Genomic DNA, 25,156 nt, shown 5'->3' with positions numbered 1-25,156 from the left:
ACATTCTCATTGAAAACACTTTCATGTTATCTGAAAGCAGGATCAAACTCATTCTTATTTGATGCTTTTAAATCATTTTTACTTGAATTTACAAAAGGTAAATATTTATTTTCTTGTTACTGCCCTTGACTCTCAATAACCTATTTGCCAAAAATGCAGGGATTCATTTGTATCAGCAGATCAGAATAGAGGGGTATGTCCATTTTTAGCTAATATTATTAAATTGTTTATGTTCTCCATTATTAACTTTATAGCTCTGCCTCATTTACTCACCCTTCTGCGCAAAAGCACATACGCTCAAGAAATTAAGTAACATTCATATCACATTCTGTGTTTCAAAAATTAAAAATGAGGTTAAGAATTACCTCTTCTTTCTCATGTAGCATAATATGAGCTTTGAGACTAGCCACTCTGGAGAATTTCTTGTTGCACACAGGACATGTAGGATCTTCCCCATTGTGAGTACATTTGTGAAGTGTCAGGTTGAACTCAACATTAAATGACATTGGACACTGGTCGCACCGATGAGGCTGTTTGGGGAAACAAGATAAAGATAAATATATTAGGTCTAATCTTCTCACAGATATAGACTATAATATACACTAAAAAAATCCACATAATAATTAAAACAAAAACAGGCAATTCAAGAACCTATCTACAATAATGACACAAGAGAATCCTCCTGATTATTTTCTCTCCTCATGGTTCCAGGTCAACAGAAATTCTGACTCCCCAATTTTTCATAATTCCATTTGATTTTTTTTTTGGGGGGGGGGGGGAAGAGAGGAGAAACTGGCAAGAGAGAAGAGTGGAGACAAAAACTAAATCTCTGTCTAAAAATGTAAATAATCCTGAACTCCTCTGGGCTCAACCAATCATCTGACCAGAAAAGCAGAGAGCATTTAAGAGAATTACTATCTTGCTTATTTCAAGGTTTACTGTGCTACTCTACAATTTTGTATACAATCATTTTTCATTTACTATCGAAAATCTTGATTAAAAGGTATCTTTTTACCAGTTTCCTTAGCCCACCTAAATACTTTGCAGAGACAATGGATAATCTGTGGATACCTAAGCAAAAACTGCTTCAACTGGGGATAAGATCATAACTGAAATGCTATCCAATGCAAGGTTTCTTTCATTCCTTACAGACTGCACATGTGATGAGGCAGAAGTAAAAAAGAAGTTTTGTCCAACCAAACTGCAAAGTTTGGCTGTCAGCACCATTACTGAACACAGTTAAATGTGTCTTCAACTTCATCTATTAAAATGCTGGATTTAACTTTTGATGTATTAATATTTTTTAGATTTTTATCTAGATTTACTGAAATACATACCTTGTCATTTCGTTCATGATCCCTCATGTGGCGCTGGAACTGTGTCACTTTTGAAAAGGATAGCAAACAGATCTCACACTTATGGAAGCTTGGTACTTGGTAGGAACAATTACTGTTCTCTGTATTCAGTGTCAGAACACCATCTGCAAAATACGCATTAAACACTTTTGTACAAAGTTTTATTTTCAATTTTTAAATTAGGTTTTAAAAAAAAAAACCCACAAGTGTGGTCTGAAGTGGCAAAGACCCATGGAAACTTTAAAAAGATTTGAACCAGATTTGCAAGATTTCAGGAACAGGAAGGAATATGTTCCTGCTTCAGATGACCCAGAAATTAATCACCATTCCAAACTTTTTATCTCCCTATTAATTTGTAGCTTTATGGACATACTTTTCCCTTTATTTTTAAAATTGATTCTCTCTCCCTTCTTGCTTCTGTATAAAAGGCCCACAGAAACAGGGGACAGAGAAAAAGAATAGCATAAAGCTGTCAAATGAAAAAAATTCCCTTCCAATCTCTATGTTATAGTGAACATGTTTACTTCCAAAGGGGGGGGAAAAAAAAAAAAAAAAAAAAAAGGTTTTGGGTAACCATTTAAGACAGTATAGTTAATAGTCCCGAATGTACAATGCCATTTGTAAAAGTCCACGCAGGTGGCTGTGCAATGAACCTTCACTCTCCCTAAACAAGCATAAATAAAAACAAAAACCACAAATGTAAAACCCTCAGACACGATTACAATACTACTGAATTTTAAAAAATAAAAATAAAAAATATATATGCAGGCACCTCTTCTCTCCCCCACCTTTGGTCCCTGCAATCTCTCCATTTCACCAGTCACATCTTGAGAGCTGTGTAGCCAATACTGATTGTTCAAGATGGTTGAGAGACATCAATCCATCAGAGTGTTCTTGCACTTACATTCAAAAGAGAAGTAACATTTTTTATAGGCCAATCCAATTAAGACCCTGTTCACCTTTCCTGCTGTGAAAACTCATAAGGTGATATAGACCCTGAAATATAGTTTGAGGTTTGCATATCGTTGCAGAAAATGGTTGGAGTATTATTGAATCTTGCTTTGTATGTAAGCTGTTCTTCAAAATTGTTTTACCAAATTATCCAGAAAATGGAAATCTCGGCTCTAAGGAAATTTAAATATTTAAATTTTGGAAGACATTACATGACTATAAATGTTATCTGGTTTGTTTTTGAAAAATTCAATGGAAAAACTTAGCAGCAGATTTTTAAAAAGCATCTGGTTTAAGATCCTTCAAAGCTTTATTTACAAACAACATTCTGAACTCTAAATTGACTCATGATGTACTATCAGAGCACATGTTCTTCAGGACCAGAGTTTTGTAAATATACCACTTCTCTTCCTATCAAAACAGAACAAAGTGTGTCAGTGATGACAAAGAAATGAAGAGAAAAAATTGCTATTACTAGTTACAAAAGCATGGGATGAGGGATGAAGTCATTGCTCCCCCTCTCCCCTCACAACAGTCACAATCCTCTGAAAAGGTTGCAGCTGAGGGAGGCCACGGTAAAAGTCTATGGGACAGGGTTTTTCAGCAGTAAGACCTTGACTGTGAATACAATCCAATGAGAAATCAGAAGCAGCTCAGACATAACCATCTCCAGAAGAAAAATGAGGACTCATGTCTTTGCACTTGCTTTGCCACATCAGAATGGTGCTGAAGCACTGGAGATAAGCACTAAAACAAATTATTTATATATGCAGAGTAATAGGAAGAGTGGAAAACAAAAGCCTTCTGATGAATTTCTGCTTCACATAATTGTGTTATAATTAGGAGGAAAAGAGTCTGTCTAGATATGACAAATATCTAGCCTCTATAAATTTAAACCTTTTGCATACTTTCACCTACAGATTCATCCAGTGCTGTAGAAATTCTCTGTAGCTTGTGAACATTACCAGTAACAAGAACTCTTTCCTTCCCTGAAGTGGTCAAAATTCTTAGAAAACCTAGCAGCACAGCTCCAATTACAAGGGACTTTTATCTTATTGTACTTGGGATAGCACACTTATTCAAGTGGCATACAAAGAAGATCAGTCACTAGTCAACCAGTTCTTGTAAATTCTAGTTAGATACATTGATGAGAGGGGAGAGAAAAGAAGAGTAAGAGAGCCAAATTGTGCAAAGTCATTTTTTAAAATTCAGCAGTGTTTTATGCATACATATATCATTATATAGTTATCTATATAGAAATGTACTAAAATTACTTCCAGAATTCAATACGAGGATTCAAAGTGCTGTTAGAACCAGAAACAACAATGAAGCCAAATACTATCCTAACAAGATTTTTTGTAGGTAAAATTCTGTTTTTAATTTTTTTCATTCTCACAAAGCAATAATAAGTAACAGTCAGCAGTCTCTTCATACTTCTCCCACCCCTTGAAAGCACATGATCCCCGAGGACCAGTCACATATTTGTATTTATCTCCCTACTTTGTCTTCCTCTCTTACCGACCCACTAAATCCACAAATATGTTCAATTACATGCACATACATCCCACCCAAATACGCAACCATCTACTCACAGGCTTTTCTTGTCCTCCTATCAGCAGTTAACTGCAGCAGCTTCTGGGCCACTCTGCTCTCCAACTTCCTCTCCCACCATTTCCAGATGGTAATCAACACTAAGAATTTCAATCAGAAGAGGACTCGGCAGCTGCTATCGAAGATTAAAAGTGTAATATTCTCTCGCTAGTCCAATTCCACTATTAAGCAGTTTGGACTAGCTAGAGGTTCCAAGTGACTGAAAGGATATGAATGCTAGTTAATTTACTCTTCCTTTACATTTTGACAAAGCTGAAGTTCTGTAATACAATCATAGATATTTAGGGCTGGAAAGGATCTTGAGACGTCATCTAGTACAGCTCCCAGCACTGAGAAAGGAAGGACTAAGTAAACCTAGACCATCTTTGACAAGTGTTTGTCTAACCTGTTCTTAAAAACTTAGAATGACTAGGATTCCGTAATGCCCCTTGATAAAAGACAGTTACCTTTTCCATAACTGGTGTTCTTCAAGATGTGTTGCTCATGTCTATTCCACAACAGGTGTGCGTGTTCACCACGTGCACTGGTGCTGGAAGTTTTTCCCCTAGCAGTACCCGTAGAGGGGGAGTGCCCACTGCGACCCCTGGAGTGGCGTGGTATAAGTGCCTGGTGCGGTATAAGGGGAGCTGCGTGCTCCCCCCACCCTCAGTTCCTTTTTGCCAGACAACTCCGACAGAGGGGAAGGAGGACGGGGTGTGGAATAGACATGAGCAACACATCTCGAAGAACACCAGTTACGGAAAAGGTAACTGTCTTTTCTTCTTCGAGTGATTGCTCATGTGTGTTCCATAATAGGTGATTCCAAGCTATATCTGTTGGAGGTAGGAAGGATTTCACAAGTTCCCAAGATGGAGGACAGCCCTGCCGAACCCGGCATCATCCCTGGTTTGGGGGATGATCACATAGTGCGAGTGAACGTGTGAACCGAAGACCACATGGCAGCCCCACAAATGTCCTGGATGGGGACCTGGGCCATGAAGGCAGCCAACAAGGCCTGTGTCCAAGCCGAGTGTGCCCTCTCAGTGGGTGGCGGGGAGACACCCGCCAGCTCATAACAGGAACAGATGCACGAAGTGATCCAATTGGAAAGCCGCTGAGTGGAAATCGGCTGGCGCCTTGCATGCTCAGCCAAGGCGGCGAACAGTTGCGAGGACTTTCTGAACGGCTTGGTCTGCTTGAGGTAGAAAGCCAGAGCCCGCTGCACATTGTGTAGTGACAGCGCTCCTCACTGGACGCATGAGGCTTGGGGCAGAGGACCGGTAGAAAAATCGTCTACCACATGGTAGGCGGAGACCACCTTTGGGAGGAACGCGGGGTGTGGGTGAAGCTGGACCTTGCCCTTATGAAAGGCCGTGTACAGCGGCTCGGAGGTCAGGGCCCTGAGCTCCAAGACTCACCTGGCCGACATGATTGCAACCAGGAAGGCCACCTTCTACGAGAGGTGAGATCAGAAGCACGTGGCCAGCGGTTCAAACGGGGGCCCTGTGAGATGAGCCAACACCAGGTTTAGGTCCCACTGTAGGACCGGGGGTCTAGAATACGGAAAAATATGGTCCAAACCCTTAAGGAGCCGGCCAGTCATAGCATGGGAAAATAACGTGTGCCCTTGCACTGGCGGATGGAAGGCCAATATGGCTGCCAGGTGCACCTTGACTGATGAGGGCGCCAGGCCCTGGGCCCTCAGGTGGAGGAAGTAATCAAGAATAAGATGGATTGGGGCGGCCACAGGGGAGACACACTGGTCCACCACCCACCTAGAAAACCAGGACCACTTCGCCAAATAAGCGTGGTGAGTGGAGGGCCATCTACTTTTGAGGAGAATGCACTGAACCTGTTCTGACACGTCCTTTCCTCTCCACCTAATCACTGAGCAGCCACGCCGTGAGGTGAAGAGCCGCTAGTTTGGGATGGAGGAGGCGGCCCTGGTCTGAGAGAGCAGGTCCGGGCAGAGCAACAATGGTCACGGCGGAGCTACCGCCAGGTCCGTGAGGGTCCCGTACCAATGTTACCTGGGCCACACCAGGGCAATCAGGATGACCCAGCCTTGTCCGTGTTTATCTTCTCCAGGACCCTGCTGATTAGAGGGAACGGGGGAAAGGTGTAGAGAAGCCGGCCTGTCCAGGACAGGAGAAAGGCTTTGGAGATAGCGCTCCTCCCCAGGCCCTCCCGGAGCAGAAGCAGGGGCATCACCAGTTCTGCCGAGTGGCGAATAGGTCCACCCCTGGGGAGTTCCCCACCTTCAGAAGAGCTGGTGGGCCACTTCTGGGTGGAGGGACCACTCGTGTTGCGAGGAAAAGTCCCTGCTCAAGCAATCCACCTTCTTGTTCCGGGCGCCTGGTAGGTGGAAGGCCTTCAGGTGGATGTTATGGGCTATACAGAAGTCCCAAAGCCTGAGGGCTTCGTGGCAGAGGGCAGAGGATCGGGCCCCGCCTTGCCTGTTGATATAGAACATAGAGGCCATGTTGTCCGTGAGGACCCTGACTACCTTGCCCTCCAGGTGCGAGCGGAAGGCCATACACGCCAGCCGCACCGCCCTGAGCTCCCTGACGTCTATATGTAGAGTCAGGTCTTGAGCCGACCACAGGCCTCGGGTCTGAAAGTTCCCCACCTGGACCCCCCAACACAGGTCCGATGCATCGGACACCAGCTCCAACAGCGGGGCCCTGTTCCTGAACAGGACCCCTTGGAGCATGTTGTTTGGGGCAGGCCACCACCATATGGAGGTGATCACAGAGTCCGACACGGTGAGGACCTTGTCCATCCTGTCTGTGGCCTGGGAGAACTTTGAGGCCTACCAGAGCTGGAGGGGCCTCATCCTGAGTCTGGCACGATGGACCACGTACATGCAAACCGACATGTGACCCAAGAGCTACAAGCAAACCCTGGCTGTTGTCACTGGGAACCTTGTGACCGAGTCGATGAGACCTGTCAGGGTCTCAAATCTGTCTGGCGGAAGAGAGGCCCTGGCCGACGCTGCGTCCAGGAGTGCCCCGATAAACTCTACAAGTTGGACCGGGACTAATGTGGACTTGGTGTTGTTTACGAACAGGCCCACAGTGGTGCACATGGACAAGAGGAGCGGCACTTGATCCCTCACCTGCAACCGGGAGGTGCCCTTGACAAGCCAATCATTCAGATAGGGAAATATCTGGACCCCCCGCCGTCTGAGGTAGGCCGCTACCACGACATGCATTTTGTAAACACCCTGGTGGCAGTGGACAGACCAAACGGGAGGACCATGAATTGGTAGTGATTCTGTCCCACCACGAAACGGAGGAAGCGTCTGCGCCCCTCGAATATGTGGATGTGGAAGTATGCGTCCTGTACATCGAGGGCAGAGTACCAGTCCCCAGGATCCAGGGAGGGGATGATGGACGCCAGGGAAACCATGCGAAACTTTGGCCATCGGGATAAGGAAATAACGGGAGTAATACCCCTTGCCCAGTAACTCTTCGGGCACCGCCTCTATCGCTCCTAGTCCTAGGAGCTGCCCCCCTCTTGCTTGAGCAGAGCTTCGTGTGAGGGGTCCCCCAAGAGGGACGGGGGGTGGTTGGGTGGGGAGGAAGTAGGCTGGAGGGTCTAACCCCAAGAGATGGTGTTGAGGACCCATCAGTCTGAGGTTAGCAGTGACTATTCCAGGAGGAAAGCACACAACCGGTTGGAGAAGGGGAGCTGTATTGGGGGTGGATCCCTGATGAGGACTGGCAGGGTGCGCCCAAGCGTCCCATCAAAAGCGCCTTTTCCCCACCTGCTTGTCCTTGGAGGACCTAGGCTGGGGGCAGGCTGAGACTGCCTCTGAGGGCGTCTCTTATAGTCCTGCTGCTTCTTATGGGCAGCCTCAGACTTCAGGAGGGCGGCCTGGGTGGGAGTCTGCTGCGGCTTGAACTTAGGTTTTGCTGGAGCCGGGACACAGGGGCCCAGAGTTTGGAGGGTCATATGGGAGTCTTTCATGCCATGCAACCTTGTATCTGTTTCCACCAAAAACAGAGCTTTCCCATCAAACGGGAGATCCTGCATGGAAGACTGCGCCTCGCTGGACAGCCCAGAGAGCAGGAGCCATGACGCCCGTGTCATGGACATCGCGGAGGCCATGGATCATGCGGCCGTGCCCGCAGCATCCGAGGCTGCCTACAGGGACGCCCAAGTGGCCGCTGCCCCCTCCTCCACTAGCGCCTTGAACTCCTTCCTATCACGCTCCTGGAGGAAGTCCTCGAATTGGTCAGGGAGCCCCACAGATTTAATTTTTACCAGCCCAGGAGAGCTTGATGATTTGCCACTCGTAACTGGAAGCTCAAAGACTAATACATTTTCCTTCCGCAAGAGTCCAGACTCCGAGAGTCTTTGTTCTTTGCGGGGTTGGCTGACCCTTCCGTTCTCTGTGGTTTACTAACTCGGCCACCAGGGAGTTGGGCGCCGGTTGGGCATACAAGTACTCATGCCCCTTGGTGGGTAAAAAGTACTTGTGTTCCGCCTTCTTATAGATGGGGGCCAACGAGGCCGGTATTTGACACAGGGCATTTGAAATCTTACCACCCCTTCATGGAGAGACAAGACCACCCTACCCAGTGCCGGCTGGGACAGCACGTTAAACGGGGGAGTCTGAGGGCTCTTCCATCTCCTCTGCCTGGAGATGGAGGCTTGCTGCCTCCCTCTTTAAGAGTTCTTGATGGGCCCTGAAGTCCTCCTGCGGGGCGGAGGGGAGCAAGGCCTCAATCGCCTCCTCCGGGCGGGGCAAGGAAGACAGTGCAGTGCTCTGGGTATCAGCCGACATCGGAGGGTCCACCACCTGGTCAGACTCCGGACACGGTGCTGAGGATGTACGTCCCACCGACTCCTTTCTCTGGGGTCTGGAGAGGGAGGCTGACAGCGCTTCCGAAGCTCTGGACACTGAGCGAGCTCCCACCAGGGGCTGCGCTGGAGGCCAGGGTGCCTACTGGTACCACTGAGCTGGCCACAATGCTCCGTGCCACTGCACCTGCTGTGAAACCGGCGGGGTCAGCTGTTCGGGTTGGCTGGCCTGCCCCATTGAAGGACGGCTAAGAATGGAGGCCGGGCTGGCGTAAGATCTGCTGCTGTTTCTGGACCGGGAGGAGAGGCAGTGCTGGGATCTACGTCAGCCACGGGACTGCGATCTCAACATGGAGGACCAGTACCAATGGTAACAACTGCTCCATGAACCGAGATGCCGGTGATTGACACCCGGGGCTGCAATGTCTTGGTGGAGACTTGGAGCAGGAGTCCGAGTGGGAACGGCGTCGACAACTGTGCCATGACCGACTGCAGTACCCCTTCCGAGACGAGGACCATTGGTGACGCCTGCCGCGGTCCCGTCGATATTCGCTCCTTGAGGACGAGCAGTGCTGAGAGTCTCAGCTGGATGAAACCCAGACAGACAGTCTGGTCAGCGTCGAGGGCGATCCACATGGACTCTGCCCCAAATGGTGGCTGGGCAGTGAATGGCGTCAGGGACGTTCCCTCGACCGAGACCGGTACCGGGCCGGAAGCGACTGTGGAGATCCCAGCGGCGGCTTGCCTCTGGAGCGTGGGGCCGACATCAGCATCGCTCTGGGCACCGGCATGGACATAACATCCCAGGCTGCCTGGAGGGCTTCAGGCGTGGATGGCATCCAGACATCCAGAGAGGCCTGTTCTGAAGGGGCTGGGCTACTCCGCTCAACGTGAGTCGGAGGCCTAGGGCCCAGTGGGGATCGAGGACTGCCTGACGTGGGCCTAGCCTCTGTCCCAGACTTCCCTCAGTGCCGCTGCAAAGAGGGAGTCTTCCTGGCCCTCTTGGTGTGCCCCGTGGACAGGGAGCAGTGCCGACTGGTCGATGGCACTGGAGGGTCGCCGCGTACCAACGCCACAGTGCCAGGTACCACTTCGGAGCGGCATGCTGGAGTCGGGGTCAGCGCCAACTCCATCAGGATGACCCGGAGCCTAATGTCCCTTTCTCTTTTGGTCCGAGGCTTAAATGACTAGCAAATCTTGCACCTTTCACTAATATGAGTTTCTCCCAAACAGCGCAAACAGTCTGCGTTTGGGTCACTTCTTAGCATAGAACGCCTACAAGAGCCACACGACTTAAACCCCAGGGCACGGGGCATGCCCCGGGCCGGGCTCACTGACTAACTAAACAGCTAACTACAGGTACTAACACTGAACAAATGAACAGTTCTGGGGAGGAGCTACAGCAAAAGCTGGAGCAGAGTAGTTCCGACGCACCTTCACTGGTGGCAAGAAGGAACTGAGGGTTGGGGGAGCGCACAGCTCCCCTTACACCGTGCCAGGCAGGCGCCACTCCAGGGGTCACTCCCCCCTTACGGGTACTGCTAGGGGAAAAACTTCCGGTACCGGTGCACGTGGCGAGCACGCACACCTATTGTGGAATACACATGAGCAATGACTCAAAGAAGAACCTACTCCAGTGCTCAGCTATGCTTATAGTTGTAAAGAGGAGACTATTGGGAAAACTTTCTAACAGCGCCTAATGTATTTGCAGGCTGTTATCCAGTCTCCTCTCAATCGTCTTTTCTCAAGACTAAACATGCCCAGGTTTTATTTTTTAACCTTTCCTCACAGATCAGGTTTTTGAAACCTTTATCATTTTTATAGCTTTCCTCTCAACTCTCTCCAATTTGTCCACATCTTTCCTAAAGTGTGGCACCCAGAACTGGACACAGTACTCCAACTGAGGTCTTAATAGTACCAAATCGAGTGCAACAATGGCCCGCGCCGTTCCAGGCCAATGCGGGCTGCAGGAACCAGCGCGGGCCAAGGGACATGCTGGCCACCCTTCCCGCAGCCCCCATTGGCCTGGAGCGGCAAACCACAGCCAGTGGGAGCCGTGATCGGCCAAACCTGCAAACGAAGCAGGTAAACAAACTGGTCCGGCCCGCCAGGGACTTTCCCTGAATAAGCGGCGGACCAGCTTTGAGAACCACTGTTCTAAGGAACCTGGTTTGAGTCTTTCCTCCTGTAAGAAAGATTGCTCCCACAAAAAGATTTAAATCTGTGCTTTCTTCTGTAATGGAACCCCATTTTGAACATTTATCAAGCTGTCCAATTCACCTTTTATCGATGAAGGTGGCACACTTTGTGGCAATTACTTCAGCATATAGGAACATTAATGATTAACCCTCCCTACATGGTTTTTCATATGGAGAGTAACTATGAGACCTCACCCGTTCTTTATTCCAAAAGTATTGTTCAACTTTGTATCAATTTATTAACTTGTGAACTTTCGTTCCAACTCCTCATTTATCTTCAACTAAAATTATTTCACACTTTGTGTTAGGAACCAGGGCCCACAGCACAGCCAGGCTCTGGGTAGCCGAACACTTTGACAGCTGGTTTATAATAGGCAGCCTGGTTGGCTACACTGTCTGATTGGTTAGAGCAGGCTGGCTCTCAAGACCAGCAGTAGCTTCTCAAAGCATTTGTCCACAGCTGCTATAGCTCCTGTGTGTACTTGTTCCCAGCCTTGCTCCGGTCTTGCACCCAAGCTTTGCCTCACTCCAGGTAACACAGTTCTGACCCTCAGCGCCAATATCTTTCTGACACAGATAGCGGGACACTTACAGACCTTGTAGGCCCAGGTTACTGCCCTACAGGCATAGAATGCAGTCCTCCTGCAAGCTCAGGTCGTGCCACCTTTAGTGCCAACTCCCATGCCCCATGAGCCCAAGCTTCCCCTACCTGACAAGTTCAATGGCAAGCATGACAAAATCTGTGGGTTCCTAAGTCTGCATCATCTCCTATTTCTGCTATGTCCAGTCGTACCCTATTAACCAACCCCAAGTGGGACCGTCAGCCTGCTTAATGGGGAGGCCCTGGTTTGGGAGTCTCTGCTCCTGGAAAAATAAGCCCGCTTTTGGGATAATGTGAGGTCTTCATTCAAGTTATGGTGGTGATCTTTGATGCTGCGAGAGCACAGCCAAACCCGCACTTTGGGTGTTGCCACAGGGACACCAGCCAGTTGCTAAATATGTAGTGGAGTTTGACACTTGGTAGTAGACACTCAGCACTATCATTTCCTGCTCAACTTAAATGGTGAAATTAAAGATGAACTAGCACAGGTGGAATCCTTGTCTGGCCTCAATGCCTGACTCAACTTATGCATCAGGATTGATGACTGCCTGACCAAACATCACCCAGAAAAAAGGTGGTCCTCTCAGCTCCAGCCAGTCCTGCTAGCTCCAGAGCCCTCATCATCCATTACCCAAGCCCATGCAAGTTGATACGGTCTGGCCCCATCTCTCTGATGAGGAAAAGAGCAGATGCCAGGCATCGTGGCTATGCCTACACCATAGGGAACCAGGACTCTGCATCAGACCGCCCTGCCAATGCCCAATCTATGCCCAGATCAGGAAATGCAAAGCTCCAGCCCTGCTAGGGGTCCAAGCTGGGCTGACACTTCCCCTGTCCCACTGACCCACACCAACACTTGCCCATCGGCTCCCTGGTGATGCCCAATCAACACCCAACACATCTCCCTCTCTGGCTCCAGCACCCTGTGATGCCCAACACCAACCTGGTGGACTTGGATGCCTCAACCAATTTCATGGATCTGGAATTTCCCCAAACACACAATACCCCAACCCAGCACAAGGACTCCCCCAGGTTAGTAGATTCCATAGACAGGTCACTCTTTCAATTGGGACTGGTCACCCACCACATGGCATCCTTAGAGGTCACATTGAAGTCCTTCATTTTGGGTTAATTCATGGACTTCATTCATTAGTTGTCCTTAGCATCCCCTGGTTTGTTGCCCGTGATCTGGGCAACTGCTGGCAGTCAGGCACAGTACACTTTGACTCCCCATCTTGCCAACAATCCCGTTTACCTGACACCCACCCCAGGACCAGCAACCCTTTTCAGTCTACTCAGTCTACCCTTTTTAGTCCTCAAAATAATTCAGAGGTGTGAAGACAGTATCCAGAGGATCCCAGAAACCCCCACAACCCCTCCAATGGCTCCAGGAATTCCTGTTAAACATCAACACTATGCTGACATGTTCAACAAAACAAAAGCCAACATTCTACCACCTTATCGCAGCTATGACTGCCTTATTGACCTCCAGCCAGGAGCAGAGGTTCCCTTTAGGTGCATTTACAATAGAACCTCAGAGTTACGAACACCTCAGGAATGTAGGCTGTTCAGAACTCTGAAATGTTCATAACTCTGAACAAAATGTTATGGTTGTTCTTTCAAAAGTTTACAACTGAACATTGACTTAATTCAGCTTTGAAACATTACTATGCAGAAGAAAAATGCCGCTTTTAACAATCTTAATTTAAATGAAACAAGCACAGAAACAGTGTCCTTACCCTTGTCAAATCTTTTTTTTTTTGGGGGGGGGGGGGGGGGGGCCTCTGCTGCTGCCTGATTGCGTGTTTCCAAATGAGGTGTGTGATTGACTGGTCAGTTCGTAACTCTGACATCCTACTGTACTCCTTCTCTGAACCCAAATTATAGGCACTCTGGAACTATCTTGAGGAAAACCTGAAGAAAGAGTTCATTTGCGCCTCCATGTCCCCAGCAGAGGTCCCACTGATCTTTGTGGCAAATACAGATGGCTCCCTTTGGCCTGGTGTGGACTATCAAGCTACGATCCAAAACCAGTACCCATTACCACTGTGATGCTATATAACTGAAGATGACCATTTACATCAGTGTTTCTCAAACTTTTGTATTGATGACCCCTTTCACACAGCAAACCTATGAGTGCGACCCCCCCTTATAAATTAAAAACACTTTTTTTGTATTTAATACTATTACAAATGCTGGAGACAAAGCAGGGTTTGGGGGTGGAGGCCGACAGCTCACAACCCCCCATGTAATAACCTCGTAACTCCGAGGGGCCACAACCCTCAGTTTGAGAACCCCTGATTTATATCATTGATATTACCACTGTTATACAACTGAAACAAGTCTTGTATAAAGTATATCAAGTAAGGTGTCAATGGAAAAGTTGTAATATGTCAAGTGTGATTATCCGGTTTAAATCAATGTATCATCGCTGTATCTGAAGTTATGAATATTGACTATATATTTGTATCTGTTCTTGGGGTGATATGCACAAGGTAGTTTATATCCAGTCTTGCGAGCCCATTGTGAATAGACTATTCAACACTCCCGGTGGAATTCCGTGCCAAAAAATTAAAAATTCTGCACATAATATTTTAAAATTCTGCAAAATTCTGCGTATTTTGTCAAAATTAACACAATATAAACATGCCAGTTTCAATTATTTGGTCATTTATTTCAAAATACCAGTCAGTAAGTATGTCTATAAAAATACAGATCCCCCCCGCCCCAAAAAAAGAAAAAGAAAAGATTCAGGAAATGTTTTTTTGACAAATAGATTCCTTACTAGGCAAATGAACACAGAACTTTGAGCAATTAACAAACCACAATACAGAAACGTATTTCCCACACCCCTCAGAAGTAGAGCAAAGGCTTGGGGTGGGAGGAGTATGAAATGGGGGAATGTGGGGATTGGGGGAGATTGTTAGGGAAACTCCTCCATGCAGACCCTGACTAACTCCTAGCCTCTTCCATTCAGTCAGGTGTGTCCCTGCACCACCCCTCCCAGCGTGTGGCTCTGCAACCCATCCCACCCTCTCCATTCAGCCCCTGGCTCAATGCTGCCACCGCACTGGCTCCTGAGCCTCCACCTCAGTCCGTCCTCCCCACTAGCCCTTCTGAACCCCAATCTGTGAAACCCCAGCAGCTCCATGTTCCCCACTCTGTCTGCCCCCCCCTTCGCCCTGCACATATCCCATACCTCCTAACCTGGCTCTGCAGGCAGGATGTTGGGATGCTGTTATTGTCGGTCAGCCGCTGCTGGCTGTTCTGGTGCCACAGTGGCCTCTGGTGGGCGAAAGACAGAACTGTAGCACTTCTTGGGCAAAATGTATTTTCTGTGCAGAAAAAGATTCTGTGCTGGACATGAGTTCTGTGCATGAATAGTGGCGCAGAATTCCCCCAGGGGCAATTCAAGCTTGATGGGATATTAAGAAGAATCAATTTTCCAGACAACTCTTCCTAAGTACGCCTAAGACTGCAAGCAAAACATGTAAGGGCATGAGATGTGGACAAGTGACCTTGGAGTTCATCAGTAACTTTCCATACACAGGGGCTGTGGGCTTTGTTTGGGACAGTAAATTTCCATGGTAGAGGATATAAAAGACACCTGAGACATCTCCATTTTCCCTCATTCCTGCTCCAATTCTCTGGACTGTGGATTTATAACTAAAAGGAGTATTTTGAACAATGGACTAAGAACCTTCCAATCTTTTGGAAGTTACCAGACTTTTGAAAGCCACCAAACTATTCCATCACTGCTACAAACCTGACCAAAGGACTTTGCAATTATGGTCTTTTAACCACTTTTTCTTTTATTAATAAATCCTTAGTTTACTAAGGATTGGGTGACAATGTGATATTTGGGTGAGATGAAATATATATTGACATGGGGGTAAGTGTCTGATCCTTTAGGATTAGCAGAAACTAATGTCTGGGGAATTGGGTTTTCAGTAACCTTTCACTGTCTGGATGGGAACCAATGGCTGGAATGCCTAACAGGGACTGTGTTTAGCTTCTTGTTAACGAATATTATGCTACATAAGCTCTTTTGCTACTGGTTTAGTGAATCTAATTATAGATTAAAGCACTAATATTGGGGGTTGTCTGTCCTGTTTCTTGCAGTCTGCCTTGAGTGTGGCATTCTCAGTATGGTCCATTCTAGACATCTGGTCACAACACTTGTTACTGAGCTGTTTCAAAAACTCCACTCTGCCAAGATCTTCACAAAACTAGACCTCCGTGGAGCTTACAACCTGGTGAAGATCCAGGAAGTAGAAAAATGGAAGACCACTTTAAATATTTGGTCATGCCATTTGGGTTGTATAATGCTCCAGTGACGTTCCAGCAATTCACAAATGACATATTTAGGGGTATGCTGGACCAATTTGTCATCATTTACCTGGACATCCTCATTTTCTCCAAAAGTCAGGACCTCCATAATCATTGTGTGTGCACTGTCTTGGAGAGACTCCACCAAAACTAACCCTACATGATGCTCGAGAAATGGAAGTTTGATAAGGACACAGTGAAATTCTTGCGATTTATTGATTCGCTCAAGGGACTCACCATGCACCAAGGTCTAGGCCACACCCATGGATATATGCAGGGTACAGCGATTCCTAAGATTGGCAAATTTCTACAGGTGATTTATTAAAGGTTTCTCTGGCCTGGTTGCAACCATAACAGTGATGCTGTAAAAGGGAGTCTGGTTTGCTTGATCCACAGAGGCTCAGTCGCCCTTTGAATGACTGAACAAAGCATTTACCTCAGCCCCCATCCTAATTCACCCAATCCCACTAAAGGTTGATTTGCCACATGTGCAGTGTTATCTTAACATGCGATACCCCCCCCCCTCCTTTTTATTCTCAAAAACTAACCCCAGCAGGAAAATATATAATATCTGGGACAAGGAGCTACATGTGATCAAGGCAGCTTTCAAGGAGTGGTGCTATCTCCTATAAGAAGTCCAATTCTTGATCCAAGTCCCGAGGGACCAGAAAAACCTGGAATACCTAATGGATTACTATATGCCTTAACCAATGCCAGATCCACTGGTCCCTCTTCTTTCCTCACTTCAACTTTCTTGTAACCTGTTGCCTGGAGACAAGAAATGGGAAACAGATAAATATGTCGAACTTGGCAAAGAGCCTTCTGCCACCATGCTCAAGATGTCAAATGTCATCAACAGGACAACTGACAACAATCTGTTGCCCTACATTTGCTCCAAGCTCCCCAACAACCCAATTGCAGCTCAGATCCACCAGATCCCAAACAATGTGGGTATCCGAACCATCTCCAAGTTCCAATGCCAGAATGGCCTCTTATCACAAGGGTTCTTAATTATGATCCAGAGGGACAACCTAGGCTTCAGGTATTGACACGATACCATGATTCACTGCTTCAGGGCCATTTTGGCCAATTCAAGACTTGGAATCTAATCTCCAGGAGCTTCTGGTGACCAGGCCTATGAGTTTACATCAAGGATCATATAAAGGTCTTCTTACCTCTGCGCCCATACCAATATCGCACCATCAAAACCCTCAGGTCTCCTCCAGTCCTTTGGAATCTCACCCATCTTCCACAACTTTTAAAAGATAATCGTTAATGGCTTAGATATCTCCTCAGTCAGCTGCTTGACTATTCTAACTTGTTTAAGTAATTCTTAACTTGTTCTTTCCCTATTTTAGCCTCTGAGCCTACTTCATTTTCACTTGCATTCATTAAGGTAGATGTCCAATTGCTAATAAACTTTTTGGTGAAAACTGAAACAAAAAAAAGTCATTTACCATTTCTGCCATTTCCACATTTTCTGTTATTGTTTTCCCCCTCTCCTTGAGTAACAGACCTACCCTGTCCTTGCTTCCCATGTATTTGCAGAATGTTTTCTTGTTACCCTTTAAGTCTCTAGCTAATTTAATCTTGTTTTGTGCCTTGGCCTTTCTAATTTTGAGCCTGCATACTTGTGTTATTTGTTTATAGTCATCCTTTGTAATCTGACCTAGATTCTACTCTGTGTAGGATTCTTTTTTGAGTTTCAGATCATTGAAGATCTCCCACTTAAGCAAGGGTGGTCTGTTGCAATACTTCCTATCTTTCCTAGACATCGGGATAGTTTGCTCTTGTGCCCTTAATAATGTCTTCAGCTCATATGTTTACAAAACATTACTAGTTAGTGAATGCTTCTAGATCAAATGTCTGTTTTGGAATAACTCCTGGATCCCAACTCTATTTAAGGTAATTATGAGTGGGATCCACATGTGCAGTATTCAAAGAAGAAAGAGTGGTTACTTACTTTATAGTAACTGTGGCTCTTTGAGATGCCTGAACACATGGATCCTACGACTCTCCCTCCTTCCCTACAGCCTGGAGTCTTATATATCTTGGATTGTGGGTAGTGAAGGAACTGAGTGACAGTTAGGGTTGCTCTGCTCTTGAAGTCCTAGGGAGGGGAAGCTCAAAGGGGTGCAGAGCACAATCTTGACCCCCAATGGACACTCAGTGAAAATGTGGCACCTCAGCACAGTAGCTTGTAACATCACTGGGCTCTACATTTTGGAGAACTACAGATACTATAAGGTAAGTAACTGCTCTTTTCAATAACTACTGTATAATTAAGATGTAATCGTGAGAGTTGGGGATTCTTACCACCTCATAGGATCAGAATCAGAATTCAGTTTCTTTTGAAATGAAGAAATTGCTGCCTGAACTAGAAAAAATATCACAAGTTTTGTCTAGTTTTTACTGGAACCACCCCCCAACCAATCAATTTTTATAGAATTTAAGCTTCTATTTTAAAAAAATGTTCTAGCCTAAATCTCTGTAAATATAATCTTTTAAATGTATATTCAATGTAAACTGATTAAAAAAATGCTTTCCCAGTATGCAGACAGCTTCAATACCTCTTCTTTTGATTACAGCATATACTTAGCAGCAAAGTGAAACAAACAAGACTCTTGTCAGTTTCTCTTCTGCTATTCAAAGATTGCAGGCAACAATGAATCATGCTGCAGTTGTTTATGGAAAGCTAAGAATAGCAGAAAGGAGGGGGAACCTATTTATAGAGGAGGAAAACCCCAGAAGAAAAAACAAAAAATGAGGCTGGAGATCAGAGTAAAGCAGTAGAGACAGCATCTTCTCCCCCCTACGCGTGAACCAAACAGGAGTCTCAAGGCAATGGTAAAGTATGGACATGCACCCCCTATTCCATATGAACAGTGTAGGCAGAATTCATTATTTTTTTCTTTTAGAATATTGACAAACATCCATTTTTATCTTTAACTGATATTTTAGCAATTTCAATTTTCAGTTTCACAGCAAGGCTGCAGGGGACTGCCTGTGTGGCTGCGGGCTAATGACAGTGGAGCGCAAGGAGCTCATTGTGGGGCCAGGGTTAGGTGATCCCTGCAGGTGCTATGTGCCGGGAAGGCTGTGCTTGCTCAGTGGAGCTGAGACCCTCCCCCGGCTGGGACCACAACAAGGACTATGAGCCCCAAGCCACAGGGGAAGCCACGCTGCTGCTGAACAGGGATGGTCCTTGCACTCCAAGCCAGTAAACGTGTCAGGAAGGCTGCAATGGCATGGCTGCAGAGAGCTCCCTATGCAGCCAGAAGGCCAGTGACAACGGTGTTGCAGGGGCTTCCTCATGCAGCCAAAGGCCCAGGATAGCCGATCTCTGTAGGTGCTAGGTGCAGCCGAAGATGCACTCTCTGACTGCTATTGATGGATTTTATTTCTGTGTCAAATGAAATTAACATTTACTGACAACTATTAATTTATTTCATATCCTGCCACGCCTGTAGGTGAGTAGTCTCCATGGGTTACAAAATGATGTAAACACTTTTCTTCCAGAAAAAAACAAAAACAAAGAACAGGGGATGAAGCTTCAAGTTTACCACATAACTACCAGCCAGAGGTTTATGGAACTCCTACACAAAGTCCAGGGACAGCCACCTGGAAGAGCTCCCAACAGCCTCCGAAGATTTTGCAGAGAACATCATAGCTGAGACCTCTTTCCTTCTATTTTGTATCTAACTCTGACTAGTAAATGTGATACTTATTCAATTTAAGAGCAATTTACTCCTGAATTCATTACACCACAAAATTGTTTCTTTCAAATAAAAGCTCTATAAAATGACAGATGCCTTAATTTAAGAAATTCTTTAATTCAAAATGTCTGTATATAATCCAGTACATATCAGTGAAAGCTATTACACTTTTTTCTGATTTGAGAAGAAATTTCAGGCATTTCCACCTCCTCCAACCCAAGAGATCCTTGTAAAATGAGGTTTTACTGTAAATGACATATTAAAATGTAAAATGACACACTTTGTTCAAGGTGAGTTAAAACAATTTACAGAGTACATCAGAAGCAGCCAACTATGCTGCACTCTTCATTCTGACATATGAACTAGAACAAAGACTCAAGGGTATGTAACTTATTGTTGGCCCTCAGCTGCTCCTTATTTTCCCCTTCCTACCTGGCACAGTGGGAGTATGCAGGCAGAGCCCTGCATGGAACTATTGTTTTAATCCTGCTCCCATCCCGCAATACCCACTCCCATATTGTTTCTTGCATTGTTATCCCACTCCCACCCACAAAAACCTTGGATCTGGCAAATCCCACAAGAGACAGATTCCCCCATGCCACTAAAGAAAAAAAAGTTGGTTAATATTATAAACAGAATTCAAATGCAATTTTTACCATTAAAAGAATAAAACAAATCTTACTCATATTACGTAAAAAAATCCTTTAGCTCCTATTATAATAGACATCAAATCTCTTTCTACTCCTCGCTTAAATTTAAGTATTAAAACCTTTATTAAAAAAAAAGAAAAATTTGCTTCACATTACTAAAATTCTGTTTATGAGAAAGATTTAGTATTTTCCTGCAAATTACCACAATGTGTTTTGTTTTTTCCCACCTGATCCCACCCAAAACAAAGTACATTTTACCTGCTCCTGCTATTATGGCAGCAGGTTCTGTGGGACCCTTGAGATCCCAGCCCCACTATACAGCTCTAAAAGCAGGCATCTTTTCCCAGGTCCTACTCTTGGATTAGAGCAAGTCAAGCCCCTACCTTGCTCTCCCCAAAGATGGCACAGCCTAACAGGGAAGTAGGTCAGGGAAAAGCCCAACCTATCCCTACAACTGATGAGAACTTGCACGAGGATGTGTACTCAATCAGGGGAAATCATACCCTTAGCCTGTAACGAACACACAGTCCCAATTTCAGGAAAACTAAAGCCATCTGCTGTTCATGATGTTTATTAATGATCAATGAAGGAGGCACATCAAAAGCATAATTGTTCCGTATCATAACATACACTGTACAGTTTCTTCTGTACAAGTCAGCCTCAACATCAACATATGGATTAGTTACTTGCAGATCTGGGCCAAGAACAGCAATTCTGTTCTGCAGAGCATTGAGATTAAAAAAAAAAAAATTCCAATTTGGAAATAAAAATTTTTTTTACAAAAACCTCTATGAAACAAAAGTCCCCCCCCCCTTTTTAAAAAAATAATAATAAAGTTAGAAGATTTTGTTTTGATATTTTCTAAACAAAATTCTACCTGGTAGGCTGAAAGACACAGTAGAAACTGAAAGTTCAAGAGCTTGGAAACTGGTGCCCCACAAACCCCTTCAGCTTGAGGCTAACAAGAAACTGGGAGCCTGTAAGCCCTACGGGTGCCAGCTCAGAGCAGGCTTCCAGGCTCTCAGTTCTGACCACCTTATAGGCCTCTAAGGAGCCGAAGAGCTGGGACTCCCATAGCTCCCTGATCCCCTGGAGCCTTGGACTCTAGGGGTATAACTATACAGCAATTAAAAATCCGTGGCTGGCCCGTGCCAGCTGACTCGGGATAAGGGCTTGTTTAATTACAATGTAGACGTTTGGGCTCAGGCCTGGACCGGCCACAGGTGTCAGACATACCCTAGAAGCCCCGAGGTCCCTGGAATATCTGCTGGCAGGTTGCCCTAGAGCTGCATACTCCAAAAGCTCAGACTTCTTAGGAGCCATGCAGGCGAGATGGCTGCAAACTTCCTTGGGTTCTTTCAAAGCTTCACTGAAATCAAACCTGGTTTTTGTCCGAGTCCCATCAAAATCAAACCAATTTCAACTAACCAAGAAATTCCACTGAAAGAATATTGTCACAATTTTTCGAACAAGCTCTAGTTAATTGCCTTTTCTCTGCATAAATCTGCCAATTATCCATACTTCATTCACAATTATACAGCAGATGCCACTTATTAGCAACTTCTTGGTTCCAAGCAAAAAGTAAAACCTCATTTTATTTATCTTAAAGCTGCCAACAAACAAAAGGCCCATGCCTGAAACAACAACCAAGGCGGAAAGCCCTACAGCCAGGGAGCTGCCACCCACACAGAAGGTAACCGGGAACTCCTTCTGAAGTCTCGATGCTGAAGGCTGGTAAGGGAGGCTGCGGTCAGGAGAACAGCAGAGAAGGTAGAACTGAGCGCCTGCAGAGTTGCACAGTACCTCTCCCTGCACTGTCCGAGTTGCACCCTACCCTGACACTAGGGGCTCGGGTTTGGCACAGCCCAGTGCTTCCTTCCCTGCCTACAGCCCTACAAACCTGTAGCCAAGGTTTTCTGCAGGAAGTAGGGACGCTAGGTCAGCAGTGTGGGCCAAGGGATGTGCTGGTCGCTGCTCCAAGCCAATGGGGCTGCGGGAAGCAGCGAACCACAGCCAGTGGGAGCCGCAATCAGCCGAACCTGCAGACACAGCAGGTAAACAAACCAGCCCGGCCCGCCAGGAGGCTTAACCTGGCAGGCCACGTGCCAAAGGTTGCCGATCCTTGCGCTAGGTTATCAAAAAAGTTGTCAATAAGCAGCATGACAGTTGCTAATATACGAATCCAATTAACATTAAAGTCTATGGGAATGTGTTCTTGACAAAAAATTGCTAATAACCAAAAATTATCAAGTCGGCTAATAACCAGCATCCGTTGTATTACATGGCTTAATTTACACTTTGAAACTTAACTACACCTTGTTCTTGAGAAATATTGGTATTACTTTTTTTAAAAATAACCTATACAACAACCGGTAGTTAATTGTCCTCAGCACATCACATTATACCTAAATAACGTACGGGTCTGAGTTCAAAGTATGATTTAAATATCAGAGGGGTAGCCGTGTTTGCTGCTTTTACAGATCCAGACTAAGACTCTTTGCCGCTTTTATGATTTAAATGTTATTGGATATACTTTTATCATATCAAGGCTGAAGGTCAGAATTTTCATACAGTTTGAATGTCTTTGTTTTGGTCAGCTTGCATTATAAGCTTGACAAACATTTTTACCCATTTACGTTACCATTATTCAAAAGCCTTGTGTATACATTTTAAGTGTATAAAGTACATGCACTGAAAGATAATTGCTTTGTTTTCAAAACACCAAAAGCAATTGTTACAAAACTGACTGCTGATCTGTAGTAAAATCAAAACTGTTTGAGTGTCATTTTTTATTTTTGCATTACTTAGTTTAAAACAGCAGAAACGATCGCTTTAAAAAAAAAAGTCTTAAAAATGCTTTCAGACTGAAACTTGTTGGGGCACATTTGCGTTGTCCGATTTTTCTATACGGAGCATAACATTCTTCGTTAGTACACATCTCCTGTTTCACAGCACATCATCACTGTTTTTCCCTGAAAGCATAAAGTCCCAATCCTGCAAGGAGCACCTCATAGATTCCGCCTTGCAGAAACGGAACTTGGGACCCAAATCTGCAAACATGCATTTAATTTTTCCATACAAGTAGTTCCATTTAGCTAAGTGTGATTACTCATGCAAAGTTACATGTGTAAGCATTTGCAGGACCAGATCCATAGTTCTGATAAATTATTCCAATTAACTAACTCCAGAACAAATATAAAGGGCATGCTATATGAATGACACTTCTTAGAGCATTTCCATGCCCAAAAAAACCTAAATCACCACCAATTCTCATATTAGTTAAGTAATCATTCAGCTGCTATAGAAATATTTTCTACTCAACTTTCAACATCATAATATGCATCTGTGGACTATGGGTGGAAAGAACATATGATACATGCTTACCCTCCATTACCAAATATTGCAATTTATTTTATTTTTAAGCCTGCATAATGAACAATACAAAAATGTAATACTTCAACTAAGATAAGAGTTTAATTTAGGAGGGGCAGGGTGAGATTCAAGTATTGTGGAAGGCCCTGGCGCAAGAGAGTCCTTACACGTAGTTTAAGTCTTTCCAGGATCAGGACCTAAGACACTACTGCAGAATTTTCTCACTTCCCCTTTTAAAAAAAATCAATATTAAATAGTATTTTCAAAAATTGAGTGAGATTTTTAAATATCTAACAAAACAAAATCTTTCATTGTAGGGTTAAGAACTTTAAGGGAGTTTAAAAAATTAATTCAAGATTAGGGAGTATCTATCCCACAAAATAATAAACATTTAGCCCACCTCCTGAGAGAAAATTAAAAAAAAAAATCAGTTGCTGCATAAGAGAAAGAGTGCTGTTGAATGTCTGTACATCAAAGGATGAATTAAGTCCCTACTCTATGGGAGGGACTCTTCTATGCTGTTACTTACAGGTTCCTGCAATCTAATCCATCATTTTGAAAGCGAGTTGAAGGTAATCAGAGGCACAGACCTACCTGAGCATCTGTGCTAGTTTTTTGGGCTGTTATGATCATGCTTTCCCTCTCTGGTTTCTGTGAGGAAGACCCAGATAAAAAGGGAAAATTGACTATAAAAAGTGCTATCAAATGCACAAAGACAACTACCTGAAAAAAAAAATCTGTTCAGTGATAAATAATCATAAAGGGCCAGAGGAAAAGGCAGAACCGTGTGGCTTTTATGTTGATCGTTTCCTTATGCGCAACACACATGGAGTGACTGTTTTAAAACTCTCTTAAAAGTTATTTCTTGCAAGGAGAGCCCCGAGTTCTCAGTCCGCATTGCACGGCTGCCTCTGTCGACAGCTAGGTCGTATATTTCAAGCCTGTATTTGTTCAGTTTGGGGGGTGGGAAGAGAGCAACAGGCGACCCCTCATCGCCAAACTGTCTCCGGTCAGGCTCCTGCTCCGCTCGCCGCCCAGCCGGTGCTGCAGGGCCCGGGCACCATCGAAACGCGCACCCGCCGGGGAGGCTACTACACGCCTCGTCTCGCTTTCTTATGCTGGCACACCCCCCCTCCCCCAACGCCGTTTAAAAGCCGTTCAGAAGCTCCCCCACCCCCCATGCGAGCGAATATAAACGGGCCCCGGGAAGTGCCCGCTCCCAGGCGCGCTGGCTCCGGCTCGATGCCGCGGCGCTGCCGCCGCTGCTACTGAACGAAGCAGGAACAGCGCAGGGCCGCCGGCCCGGGATCTGCCCGCTCCATATCATTCCGCAGGGCCTAGCTCCCCCTCCCCCCACACAATAGACCCGGCCTCCCTCCCTCCCCCCCATATCCGGGGACTATATGCGGGACCCGGCGGAGGCTTTTCGCTACCCCTAGGGCCCCAGTCTCGAACCCCACGGCGCGCATCGAGCCTGTCCGGCCGCGCTAGTTACCTGACTCGGCGCCGGCCTTGTTGTCCTCCCTGCTGGGTTTGGAAGGCCGCCCCCTCGGCATGGCTGCCCCCTCCCCCCACACGCGCGTGC

General features: G+C 45.8%; 1 protein-coding gene across 1 annotated transcript in view; it reads right to left on the bottom strand.

Moving 5' to 3' along the window:
• The window catches only part of ZNF236 (zinc finger protein 236), a 172,958-nt gene extending 147,831 nt beyond the window's left edge, over positions 1–25,127 (bottom strand). Inside the window, exons 1-3 of the mRNA XM_074944735.1 lie at positions 25,067–25,127; positions 1,338–1,480; positions 366–530 (exon numbers count right to left, since the gene is read on the bottom strand). Of these exons, the coding sequence (XP_074800836.1) occupies positions 366–530; positions 1,338–1,480; positions 25,067–25,127 (369 nt within the window). The remainder of the gene's footprint in view (positions 1–365; positions 531–1,337; positions 1,481–25,066) is intronic.
• Between the last annotated feature and the right edge of the window lie 29 nt (positions 25,128–25,156).

Source organism: Natator depressus, chromosome 2 (genome assembly GCF_965152275.1).
Source record: "Natator depressus isolate rNatDep1 chromosome 2, rNatDep2.hap1, whole genome shotgun sequence".
NCBI classification, from domain to species: domain Eukaryota; kingdom Metazoa; phylum Chordata; order Testudines; family Cheloniidae; genus Natator; species Natator depressus.
Note: the sequence above shows the minus strand (reverse complement) of the source record. Positions and strands in the feature narration are given on the sequence as shown.